The 14,333-nt window shown below is 31.3% G+C and overlaps 1 protein-coding gene across 1 annotated transcript; it reads right to left on the reverse strand.

The window, feature by feature from the left end:
• Positions 1–7,935: 7,935 nt before the first annotated feature.
• On the reverse strand, positions 7,936–13,142 carry Ipp (inositol polyphosphate 1-phosphatase). Its single transcript, XM_085953142.1, has 4 exons — positions 12,622–13,142; positions 11,446–11,716; positions 11,167–11,323; positions 7,936–9,135 (listed from the first exon to the last, which is right to left on the reverse strand). Exons 1-4 carry the CDS (start codon positions 12,823–12,825, stop codon positions 8,640–8,642), a joined length of 1,128 nt encoding a protein of 375 aa, XP_085809268.1. The 5' UTR covers positions 12,826–13,142; the 3' UTR covers positions 7,936–8,639.
• Positions 13,143–14,333: the final 1,191 nt, after the last annotated feature.

Here is a 14,333-nt window from a genome sequence, read left to right on the forward strand (position 1 = left end):
AAAAGGGTCAATTTGCAACAAAAAGAGTTTTATCAGTTTTGTCATATATTATCTACATTCATTGTGGAGGGATGGTAGAGCAGCTGTCTGTTAAGTCGTGGATCGCAGTTTTGGTCCCCCAACTGGGCAAAAAATGCACAGATTGTCTGATCCAGTGAAAATGGCTTACAATCATTCTTCAAAAAAGTATTAAGACAATGTCCATTCAGAAGGCAATCATGGTAATTTATTTAACATGTATTTTTAACTAACTGCCCTACCAAAAAATAGTTTTATTTTCGTCATGGAATAACTTTTGCTGACACATTTTTGAGATAGTCTAATTAAATAATTTTCACCAGTACGCCCTTTTGGCTTAGCTCCCTCGAATTGAATTATTATTATGTACCATGTCTATTCCCATTCCACTGCAATCTGGGATTTATCAACATTTATCAATGATGATTATGATCATATTGATCATATTAAAATAATTCCTTTAACCCTTTGTATAGATTCGCCATTTATTGTTTGGCCTTCTGCATTTCATAAAAATTAAAAAAAACTAATAAATATTCACTTTAAAGATATTATTTATAAAATCTTAAAATGCTTTTAAAAATAAATTATTATTTTATAAGAAAACTTTACCATTTCAATAATTTTTTGGACAATAATAATAATTCTTAAAATAAATAATATCTAGAACTGTTATAAATGTATTAAAATTATCTTTAAATTTGTTGGTGTATTTTTTAAATGTATATACATATTGTAATGTTTTCCCAATTTTATTCAAGATACATATTCTTAATGGTTGTGAATTTTTGAATTCACCTTTGTATTGCTCAACACATATTTAATTAAATTTTGACACAATGTGTATTTTTAATATTGTGGCGTTTTAAAGTTCTGTAAGGTTCGTGCGAGGTCAAGCAATATTATACAATTAGCATTTATATGCAGTATATTATGTAGGTACAAATTAGATTAACAAACATCAAAAAGAAGATAACCATATTAATATTGTTTTGAAGTTAAAATGTATAACTCTGCTTTAAATATATGATTTGATCTTATCAAAAGATTCGCCTCTAAATTTTACACAAAAAGTTTGACAGTGACGTCAGTAATGTTTGAGATCAAATTTAGAGGTTTGAAATTTTGTCATTGCCTCTTATAGAAGCTGCCCATATGTATCAATACTGAACAGTGTTCACTGTTAGTTTTGACTAGGGATTGCAATACCGAATGAAAATACCAATACTGGTATTTCAGTATTTCCTATTGAATACCGGTATTCGTAAAATAATTGTAAAAAATAGTAGTGGGTATCTATAAATATAATATACTTATGTAAAAATCCCTTTAAAATATTAATGTATATTCGCATGTCGTCATTATAGGATTGGTTTGTCGAATATCCGTTTTTGTCGAAATCGACCTTTTAATACAGAATGATTTTTCGAAATGGACCAGAACCATCCTTTTCTTTAAATTGATTTGTAATGAATACAGTATTCATATGTTGTAAAAAAAAAACAATTTAAATACCTCCGTGTATTTAAATATAGGATAATCAAATTTGTTTTTCTATTAATTTAAAAAAAACACGCATAATTTTTAAAATCACAAAAATGTTTTGTAAAAAGGGGGGGTTTCATGATTTTTTTCGTCACACCAGTAGTGATGCGGCCCGTGTTACTTTACAAATATGTGTATTTGGCCCGAAGAAAAAAAAGGTTGAGTATCATTGGCGTAACCTGTCAAAAAAATTACAGTCCTGTTAAGCCTTTTATGTTAATTAATAAATTTTGTTTTCACTGTCAATACCGAATATAACGGTAGTCTGATTTTTTAAACCGGTATTTCGGTATCGAAAAATTCTGGGATATAGGTTTTGAAATACCGGTATTGCAATCCCTAGTTTTGACCACCATAAGGTTAGCAACACAATAGCAATATAAAACCTCACCAGCTGCATATCATCTCATATCATTGAATGCTCATACGCGAAATGTTAACTATGAACTTATGAAATCTATGTGAAATTAGCTAAAATCGTATCCTATATTATTAGTTTCACTGCATGTTTATGAAGTTACTATGGATTTGTTCATTTATATTTATATAAAATTTTTAATTTGAAAAGCTATGACAATTCTTACAGTTTGTGCCAAAAATATTAAGAAAAACAATGTATTCATTTAATTTAATAAAGTATTATATATTAAATAATTTTATTATGATTAATAAATGACTTGAAATCAGCAGCCTTTTTCAATATTTGTGTTTATTTTATTATTACAATATAAAATTTTATTTTTCAAGATTTCTTCCCAAATCTGTTGTGTGCCTTTCTGCTGAAATGAATACAATTGACATTCAGACATGATCCCAGCCAAGATAGGGAGTGCGTCCATTGAAGTTGTACAGTAGGCCTTTGTGATTGACAACAGCGCACTGCGTTGCCCACGTAAAAGAGACCCATTGATTACTACACTTTTTCGGATACGCTTGTAACGTGCGTTTGGGGTCTCCTGTAAAGTAGACAAAAATGAGATGTTTCTTTGACTCTAAGGTGTCGCGATGTACTTGTGATTGTTCAATCCTCGACACCTCAATTATTGCAATTGCAATTGATCATAGAAAACCATTAGAAAACTCTCAGAGAAACAGGTGTACGTAGCAGTGGCGAAGACTCCATACTAGGCGATTATTTAAAGCCTACCTTAAGAAAAATAATTTTTATTTTCATGTTGACGTATTTATATTCACAAATAATATATTCAATATGCCCAAAGACATCTATCGTATAATTGTCATAATTTTAGGATCTTTTGCCATATTTCAATAAGCACCATCTATGGTATCTCTCGAAAGTTTAAAAAAATAGAACACACCGCGTTTCGCTTCACATATTATTGTATAGGATTATTTTCGCGTGAATCGACAGGTTTTTCAATATGAAGTTTATTTCTCATTATTTCAAAATGGCTGGCGTCCCGCATACAAATGTACAAGCTGTTTCGTTAGCGCTTACGTCGCGAGAGCACATTTATTCAAAATAATTAATAAGATAATTAAAAAAATAATTTCTATGGGATTCAATCACATAAATATGTATTGATTGTTGTTAAAAATATAAAATAATTTATCTCGTGATTTTTATTTATTCATTAGTTCACTCATTAGACAATTTAGATATCTGATATTGTACCTACCTAAGTCTGTGTTTAAAATATAGAAGTATTTTAAAATGTCTAGTTTTACGGGTTAAATTATAAATTGTTATGGAACATAATATAATTATATACAACAACGGATATTTTCATAGATGATAGGTATATTTTGAGTGTATGTTACGTTTATAAATGTTTAGGAAAATACATTAGTAATTCAAACTAATTAAGCTTTTGAAATTTCTTCATTTTAGCGTACCTATTCATCAGCAATAATATTGGGTTATCTTCTTATTTCCCGCAAATATATCTGACAAGCATGGTTACTCCCACAGCCTACCTCTTTCAAAAAGTCACCCTTCGCCACTGGTACGTAGGTACGATTCCAGAACTCCAAATCTCTCTAAAATTTTGGTAGGCCTGTTTGTGTAGTAGTTGTGACCATAACATAAGACTTAAAATAAAATTAAAAACAAATATTAGGGAAAATATTTTTTTTTTTTTTTTTTTTTTTTTCGACCATGTCCGATCCTGATAGGATCATATGGGCCTCCACAGAGTGGAGGTTTGTATTGACAGATTTTGTTTTTTACGAGAAATGGATGTCAGCCACTTGCTCAACCTATTAGGTCCATACCCTGACACACACAAATTGAAAAACAATTTTTGTACTTGCCAGACCCAGGATTCGAACCTGGGACCCACGGCTTTGTAGTCCAACGCTTATGCCAACGTACAGTTATATTTCACAATAAAATGTTATCAATTTGAATAATATAACAATGAAACAATTTGGTGGTATGTATTAACTGGTTATTTTAAAATGATTATTACTTAATATTTATTATACTATAATACGAGGTATATAATTTTATTATGGAAGGTTATTTCCAGAATTAATTTTCTAGAAAAGTTAAAAATGGTGTTTTAGATTAACAGTTTATCATGTGATACGTGCTGCGTGTCACCACTATTACTTCTAGTGTCGAGAGATTAAATGATTTTCATAATTTGAACTGATTTACCATAAAGTAGCATTATAGCGCCTGTACATGTGCATGGATTTACTTGCACCAATAGTGTGTATTTTAAACTATCGAAATAATAACTGTTTACACAATGCTGACTGTCTCACCAATCTCATTCTTCAAGAGTAAGCGAGACGCAATATTGTCATTTTATGGTACTATTTGACAGGTTATGAAAATTGGTTAACCTCAAAATGAGTTTCTTTTTCATCCGGCAGGTTCGCCACTATCGTTCTACTGCGCAGGCGCAGATATCATACATATCCTAACTTTCGCGTGAAAATTCAGAAATTTCCGAATTATTTTGATTCATACATGCAATTTTGTAACTTGTACGATAATACATACTGTCAGCAGTAAATCTATGCACGTGTAAACGGGGTATTGTTGCGATAACGCGCTTTTTCTGGAAGCTCAAATACAGCTTAATCACTACTACTTATCTACACAGTTTAAAATGCCATTTAAACACATAATTGTATCCAATATAACACATTATATTTTAAAGAGAATTTGTTTCACATCCTGATTACTAAATTCACTTACAAAGTTTTTGACATAATTAGGTGAAATATGTTTGAATAATTTAAATGGTGTTCTTACATCTTAATGATTTCTTATCAAAAATAAATTCACTATAAAAAGATGATCACAATAATTTATTATTTTTAAGTAAAGATTATGTTTTCGCATGTCATGTATAAAATTTAATGGAATGTCGGTCAAGTAACCATGCTAAAATAAATATCTTAATGTTATTTTGATCGTTTTGGCTAGGTATATTTATCTTAGAAATAGTAGTATAGTATAGATTGAATTTGCAGACAGATTCAATCAGACATTTTCAATCCCGGGATTAGTACCTACTTCAACAATCTCAATTTTACAATATAACATGCATACAAATTTTCACATTATTACACATAAATAGAATTTTATTTATTGTACAGTCACGGACATATTATTAACGTATCCATATCTATCAATTGCTAATTAGTCAATCATTGAGTAAAGTTTTAATACAACTTTGTTATTTATTATTTTGACAATTTCACTTCAAAATGACTTGTAATCAATGATGTCAAGGAAACACTTCTTCTGCCAGATGGGGTCTACCCTGGTTACCCTATAAAAATCGCTGAAGCAAATGTCATTTTCCTATGCAAAATCTAAGGGTCCTTTTTTGCTTCACTTCATTATCTTTAGCGTCCGTCTCAATAGAAGAAGGTTTTTTTCAACATCTTTGCTTGTAATGAATTAATTTAGGTGCGAATCCCCAGGTCTGGCAAAATCATGTTGTTTTTAAATGATGTTGGGACTTGGAGTGCGAATTCAATGGGTTGAGCAAGTGGCTAACATCCATTTCTCATCAAAACAAAAATCTGTTGATACAACCTCCACTCTGTGGAGGCTCATTTATGGTCTTCTTAGGATCGAACATGGGAAAAAAAATACATCTATGTGAGTGACTGTACAAATAAAGTCTGTTGTATTTTTGCAAAATGAATTTTGAAAGCGAATGCTTGATTTTTTGTCTTATTTAATTTGCAAAAATATGACATATCAGGTACCGACTGTATAAAACTAGTTTTTATAAATCATTTGTTAAAAAATCTTCCCAAACTAACACGATTTCAATATATAGCATGCATTTATCATATAAATTTTTTAATTATATCGACAATGCTAAGGCAAAACGGCGTTATAGTCAATCCGCTGTAAGAAGTCAGTTGGCTAAATTGCACATGCTGTCCTTTTCTTTTGACGTTTGTAACATTTTTAATAAACCATTTCTTTTATTCAGCGAATAATTCACACGATTTTGAGAATGTAACATTCCATATATTGAACATACATAACTCGAAAACATCTCACATATATTATATACCCACTAGAAAAAATCATATTTAAAAAAAAAATACGATGCTTGACGGGATTTGAACCCGTATAACCACTGGTATCGCGCCAACTGTGTATTAAAAATACTACAATTTGTAAAATGTTACATCCTACTGACCAATCCTGATATTAGATACCATGTAATACTGTACTGAATTCTTATAGGCCATTACGTGATGGAAATGTCTAAGCGGGACAGCATGTTTTGTCCAGTTAACTGCTGTCCTAAATCGGATCGAGTATAGTGACAATATTATAGAGTAATTTCAAAAAAGAATTTTACTAGTTTCAACATATAATTTTCACAAATTGCTCTGCAAAAACAGTCGTAACTTCGTCACGGAATAATTTTTGCTGATGCAATTTTGGCAATTCTGACACTGAAGACGACATTCTAAATAATCTAACCCCAGTCGTTGTGTACTTAATAAATTGAGGATATTACCATAATTTAAAATCAAATAATTAAACCCAATTTTATCCCAGGAATGTTTTCGATACATTCCTTCTAATAAATAACTAAGATTTATGCAAACATTCGAAGGAAAAATATGTTTTTTAAACATTACTACAGCATAATGTAGAGATGTTTAAATCTAAAATACAACCATAGTACATAAGAGGCATGATTTGGTCATTAATTCATTAACTTAGTTTTGAAATAGCTATCGGATATAATATTTAATCACAAACACAATTCAGATCTACCATAAAATTTGTACATTTGTGTTCAAAAAGCTATAGAAGTAACTGTGGGCAGATTTATTATATAGCTAAGCAATTTGGAAACATTAGTCATCAAGAGTAGAAAAGCTGCATACTTTGCTCTTACTTTCCACTCATAATGCAGGAAAAGGTAGAGAGCAGCATAGGTGTGGATAAAAAGAGATTCTTTTGGCTACCCAACCTCCATAAGTGGCTCAATGTCCAAAGCGTTGGGATCTGATACGACTGGCCCAGGATAGAGAAGTGTACTGTAGGTTGGTCATCAAACTTCAATAGAAGATAGCAGCGAAAGATGTTAGCAATGGAAGCCATTATTTTATGTCTTATTGCTCTAAGTTAAACAATATTATTCTATCAATTGTCAGGCAAAAAAAAAAGAAATCCTAAGTAACCTTTTGTTTTGTTTTTAATGAAAATTTTATTGAGCTGCTTCATTCACATTTTAAAATCGAGACAATTGGTTTAAGAAAACTGAAGTAGGTGACAACTATTCTTGATCGTAATTAGTGAAGGAATCTACCAAATACTTATTCTAACTTTGTCATAAGAAAATGAAAGTGTGACATAACCCCACAATACAAAATTTTAGCTAACGCAGTAAGGCCTCCACGGCTTCAGCTCAGTTGTTCTTTATTTTGCATCAAATTAATGTATATAATTGTATTATTAATATGTATACATTCGAGGTCGGTTATTATGATCACGGATATAGCAAGATCTCGGTTTTTAGTTAAGACATTTTAGTTTATGATTTTCTCCGTACATTTATTCACTTTAATAACGAGTTCCTTATCGGATATACCAAGCTAAAATATCGTCAAAAATTTAACTGTTAATGTGTCGATTATTTAAAAACATTTCGACCCTGCAATAAAATCCGACCAGACAGGTTGCCGCCGGGTTCGGATTATGTTTATGACACTAGTTAAGTGTCTAAGTACCTACCTAATTGGTATTTTCGCCGACAAGATAGAAAAAGTATCCACACATATGGTTAAAAAAATCCAATGTTTGTGAAGTAAGTAGGTACCTACCAGCGTTCATTACAATAAACAACTTATTTTGTAGTTTATGAATGCCATGCTCGTTTCGGGGAAAAATTCTAATTGTGTATTTTTGTTCGAATTGTGACTTTGTGTTATGTGACCGCTCATTTAAAAATACCTATTCTCTGATATAATGAGTAACGCTTATAACGAACAAATTCAGTTGGTCCCATCTTCCTCGTAGTAAACCAAGTTCGACTGTATTGTTATATTTGTAATTTTTACCAATATTAATAAATTGTTATAAACTCCTTCACAAACTGCAATCAAGAATATTCTTATCCTACTTCTGTTTTCATAATCTGTTGTTTCTAGAATGTGAACAAATGGAAACTGAATAAAATAAAATTTTCATAAGAAAAAGGTTTAATAAATATTTAAAATTTTTGACAACATCTTAAATTTTTAGGCAGTGATCTAGCATGAATTCAGGGAATATGTCATTGTCACCAATCGTAATACTGAACATAACTAATATTTTAATGAATCGGATTTAAATGTGCCTAAAGAACTTTCAATTAAAAAATATCTTTCAATATTTAGTCTTACTGCTTGAGAAATTACCATATCTATTGAAGACCATACATAGTATGTAGTCATTTTTTGTCAATACGTTACAAGCGTTCATTTTTACTTCTTTTAGTTCTTCCACATAATCATTTGTATAAGTTTTTGAACACATTCTGTATATTTTAGATATTGCTATATTCGCTATTTCGCCAAGATGCATATCATACAACTGTGACTAGATAATAGATAAATAACTGATTTAATTTATATTACTCGGAAACCAAAACGTCTAATACTTTTGAAACTGTGTCCGTATTTCTATACGCGATAATACCTCCTTTATTACACCATTGGCTGATGGAGGCATCGGAAGAATCGTGATTATCGGCAGAGTATGTTATCTCACAGTTGTCATGTTCGCTGGAATCGTTGATCGCTTTCGAGTAGTCCAAAATTCCTCCGTCTAGCGAGTTCAAAATAGCATGCGGGCCACACGTGTCCCATTTGTACGTGCTAGGTTTTGACAGGATGTAAGCATCCGCATATCCAAGGATCACCATCAAAAGTTTGTAACCTGCGCCTGCTGATTCCACCAGGTTATACCCTGCGTCGATCAACAATTCTTTGAGAGCAATGTTCTCACTTGAGCTGATGCATATGGTTGAAGTCGGTTTCTCGTCAGGCTTCGACGGTAAGTCTTTGTAGGGGTTGAAAAAGATTCTCTTGCCTTGGTAACTGATGCCCCACAGACATCGCCCTTTAGAGCTGTCAAAAACAACCATTGTTATTATGGCAAGTAAAATTCAACAAAACATATTTACTATATTTCAAAATTATTTCATAATATATTATTTAATGGCATGAAAGTACACATCTTTATAAATATCTAATGCTATTAGAGAATCTAAAATATAAAACCAAACAACTTAAATATCGTTAAGTCAGAGGAATCATTTGGTTAAAAAAAACAAATTGCGTAGGAAATGGGACCAATTAAAATGACATCAGTTCGACAATAATTACATAGACGTTCAAAAGATACACATTTGAAAACTTTAAATGAATGCTGACAGTTATATTAAAATTATTATACTCTTTTGAAAATGAGAATAAATATTCCACATATAGTTTTCAGTATAATATACATAACATTTGGTTAAAAAGGCCTTGGGAGAAAACATGTATACATAATATAGAGAAAAAATATATCTTTGCTATATTCAAGAGGGTTCTGGAATCACAAACAGCAGTTTCTATTTTCATAAAATGTTGGCAAATGTATCTTCTAAACAAAGTAAGTATTCTAAAATTATTTTCGAGTAGTTTTTTCAGAAGTTGTAAGAAAGAAATACGACATTTGACAATTTTACGAGAATAGAAACTGCCGTTTTTGTTTTGAAAGCCCGCGGTTATAAGGGAAATCTTAAAATTTATTTCACATCCAGGAAGAATGGCAGGAAGTTTTATAATACCATATTAAACCAGTAGTATATGAAATAGGTATTAATTAATCTATCAATGAAACAGAAAATTTGTTTAAATATAATTGAGATATAAATTTCCTGTTCAATATTTGTGGTAAATTAAACGTAAATGGTGGGTTTTAAGAATTGTATTATTTTCAAATTAGAACAATATGCTCATGTTTATAAAACGATTATAAGCCCTTTATTGCAATAAATATAAACAAAATTAAATTGTCTTCATCAGTTTCTGTAAATCATTAATTTTCTGAGCGTTTTTTTCATGTTACTATTTCATGAAACTATGAATTTTGATCGTAGTGCTGTGCTAGTTATTGCTTATACTTTGAACATAAGATGGTAAATTGTTTGTAGAAACTGATCATTATTCCGTATTGAAAAAATTGGGAATACAGTTATTATTAATATGAATGAAATATGCAATTGAAAATCTTCATTTATTGCAAACAGGTTATCGAATTGCATTCAAAGTTAACCAATAACTAGGACTACCACTGGAACTCGTTATTTCGTGCTGCAGCCTGACTATAAACGGCCTTTGCTTTTGACAGGATTTGGAAGTTATAGATCTAATTATATTGTGTGAAATTACATAATATAGAATATGTATATGAAGGGTACACGGTAAAAACAGGCTCATTGCATTTTTTTTAATTTTTGAGATTTTGAAATACTCAAGAATGGGATCATTAATACCAAAATCGATCTCATAACTTCATAAATGAAGGGAGAAAAAGTAGTGAAGGGAATAATCAGCTAATTGTGTATAAAACTGCACAAAAATAGGGCTCATTGCACCATAAACTAAACACAAACGGGCTGATTACAAATTCATCGCTATTTTCACTTTCATTATATATAAAAATAAATGAGAAATCAATATATAAATTCTTTTACTTAATTTTAAACCCATTTTTCAACCAATAATGGTTTCATTCTTCTTTTTGCTCTCCTGCACAATTCTCATTTTGTTAATGAGCCTGTTTTTGCCGTGTACCCTTCATATTACTTGATAGATTTAGATAGACTTATCAATTTTGGAAAAAGATGCTTGGACAGATTTATTATGACAATGAAAATATCCAATATGTGTTTCTGAAATATCAAGCGTTTGGAATTGTGCCGTTTTGCCATTTGTGTTATTTTCCCCATAACTATCAGCTAACCATTATGCAATCAGTTTACGTCATCAGTTTGTCATATCTATTGACCACAAACTCCCTGGTGACTTGATAAAACAATTTATGAGATAACATCGACATGCAATATTTCGTCTACCGATAGTAAAGTTATTAAAATAGTGGATATATACCCATTGTGGAAAGGCTGATTCAGAACTCCGATGACGGGTTGCCCTGTTTGTCGATCGAAAACTCCGATGAGGACGGTGACGCATTGGAGACCGGACAGGCTGATACTGCCAATGCTCACCGCTTCACTGTCCCCACTGATGTATTCTGCGGTTGAGTCTACAATAATCCAACATGTTTATGACTCTTAAGTAGAAACTTTAGTGAAATGCATACATACATTGACGAATATTTAGAATAATAGATACACAATAAATCATCAAATAAAAATATATGCTAACCTATAGGATCAATCCACACCCCAAGATCGGTAACGGGAATATCTAAATTGAGGCAGCTGCTGATTTGCGAATTGATGTCGTCCATCACAATGTCTTGGTGGACCTGGGAAGCAAGTAAATCAGCAGCGTTTCTGTCGCCCCCCAGCACTTTACACAGGAGCTCGGCCGTCTCCGGCTCTGTTTCTTTGATCTCTACCACGATGGTCTCGCCAAGAGTATTGCTGAATTTATTACTCTCCTCACCATGAATGTGTTCGGCCAGTTCTGGGAACTGCAATAATAAAATATCACGTAATGGAGATGGTGTATCTACCATCTTGAATAGGGGCAATGTTTTAAATAAATTCATTTCTGAACTAAGTAATTGTGTTACTCATGGACAAAGTACATCCAGGACAGTAGCGTCAAACCAGGCTAAAGACAGCTCACCTGAAGATTGATTGCATCGTTTAAATCGCTATAACGAGATTTTGAAGAATATGTAAATTTCACTAAGTATACCAATTTGTTGATGGTCTGACATGTCCTTGATGACGATTTATTCACATCCGTGAGAACTCACAATTGAGTAACACATCTTTTTAAGAGGCACTTAAAGTAACATATCTACATGGAATGAACATTTTTTACAATAGAAAATTTATATTAATGATGCCATACATTCTGGCACATTTACATTTAAAGAAATTAGTAATTTTAGATACCTATATTGTATGTCAAAAATCTACGATTACGACTTCTATACGTAACACTTTACTTTTTAGGACATTAAATTTGTATACATCTGTCAAAGAATCGTTTCGTACTCACTTAGAACATTCTAATGTTTCGATTGTTTATTTAAATCAATGAGCATGGTATTTTAAAATTACCCTGTTGAAATAGTCAATCAAAGCATGGATCTTATTTGAAAGTAGAAAAGTCAACGCTTGATATAAGAAAATTACACCAAAAAATTAACCTTTTTATGATAAACCAAAATTAATACTATGAAATTACTCGTATTTACATGGAGCAGTTAGCTACAATATTCAATAATTGCATATATGTATGTATCTAATAAAACAATTATAGGTATTACATCTAGGATTGAAGTCATTGTTATTATTTATAACAATTAATAACTGATATTATAATAAGTCTAAATGAGAACGATATTTAGTGCTTCAGTCTTACCTTGAGTCCCAGTTCGTGCCTCACGGTTTCTTGAATGAGAACATCCGCTAGAGTTTTAAAGTCCTGTACAAATCTCGGATTAGAATCCTTAGATCCCTTTTCTTCAACGAGAAGCGAAAACAACTCTTTTTCTCGGCGACAGGCTCGGGCGATGTTCGAAGCCTTTTCGGAGACGGCGATTAAAGACTGTAAAAGTTCCGTCATCTTTTTAAAGTATCCGTTTAGCCAAAATATAGCACAGAAACTACTGTTCCCACTGAATTAACTGTTCTGAACACAGACTACGCCAAGGCTTTCTTACTTATCCAAATTGAATTAAATGCGTCACTAGAATAACTGTTTAATTTGATTGAAAGTATTTTCGCATTCATGTCGAGGTTTACACAGACCCTTATAAAGCTCAGCAAGTCAGACGTGAATAAAATCGTAAAATTAATTATTGATTTTGGATAACATTTTGACATTTACGATAAGGTGACATTTCCGTTAGGTTTAGGTATGATGTTCGTTATTAAGACAGTGTTGCCATCTTTCAAAGTGAAATGTAGGTGTTATTAATTTATCGGTTTTCAGTTGCAAATGGTCAAAAATAATCTTAATCGAAAACTTAAACTCGAGTATGACGTATTATTTTTGAACGTCTTATTTGTTTTGTTATTTTGTCTTAATTCGAGATTCACTGATATGATTTGAATACCATCAACTGTTTGAATCAAGTAGTGTTTATAAACGAACTGTTTTTGATAGATTATTTTTGTATATGGGACAATATGGGAATACTATTATTTTATTGTAATTTATTACTATAGCAATAATTTTTAGATTCTCATTTTGAAATTATTCGCGCGCTTTTTACTGAAACAGTAAAACAATAATTAATTATAACTATAAATAAGGTAACTATCAGAAGTTTGGTAGCTAGATTAAATTACAGGCGCTAGAAAAATATTGAATTATTGTTACCACAGCCTAGCTTGCTGCAAAAATATAATTGTCGATTTCCCATCACAGATTGTTCGACAATAACAAATTTTTATGAATGTAACACACAAGTTCTATATTATTTTAAAACACCTATGGTACATACCTAGTCTAATATTTCTAAGTGGTCTCATTCGTGAACGTGAGATAGAACATTAGTTTCAGCAAGTGACATGCTATACACATTGACGTTAGTTTAACACACGTCGAAAAAATCATTCACATGAATATACTAATGAATTATAAATATATTAGGAACGTAATTGAACCAAGCCATATCACTTGTAGCTTCATTTTGGATACGCTTGTCAGATTTTTTCGGAATAGCTGCCATAAAATCATAAATAGCTAGATTTTACATGTAGGAACTGGTGTTTTTTTTTATTTAACGAGTTGATATATATATATATATATCTATGATATCTATAGATAATTATACCTAAATATTTGGATATACCGTGTACAATAATTGTATCATCGAGTTTCAAAAACCATTCTGTGCGGTTTTTTTTACGAAAATGACCTTTGTATGCCATCTTAAAATCCATCTAGTTATCCGGTTGAGAGTTTCAAATTGCATTCAATCTCGTCAGGAAAGTATTTCAAATATTTGGTTCACTTACAAAAACCACTCCGTATGTGAACTGAGTTTCAAAAAGCATTCAAAGTGATATCGGCCAATCAGGTGTCGCGATTCACACAAAAGTGAAATAGCCGCAGTACTGAATAGT

Source organism: Rhyacophila brunnea, unplaced genomic scaffold, assembly GCF_057557595.1.
Source record: "Rhyacophila brunnea isolate RB1 unplaced genomic scaffold, BYU_Rbru_1.0 scaffold_10, whole genome shotgun sequence".
Taxonomy (NCBI): Eukaryota; Metazoa; Arthropoda; class Insecta; order Trichoptera; family Rhyacophilidae; genus Rhyacophila; species Rhyacophila brunnea.

Coding starts and splice junctions, on each gene's coding strand:
- Ipp (XM_085953142.1), bottom strand. CDS start 12,825: ATGACGGAACTTTTACAGTCTTTAATCGCCGTCTCCGAAAAGGCTTCG. Junction 11,717..12,621: donor GGCACGAACTGGGACTCAAG/GTAAGACTGAAG, acceptor TTATTATTGCAG/TTCCCAGAACTGGCCGAACA. Junction 9,136..11,166: donor AATCAGCCTTTCCACAATGG/GTATATATCCAC, acceptor TGTTTTTGACAG/CTCTAAAGGGCGATGTCTGT.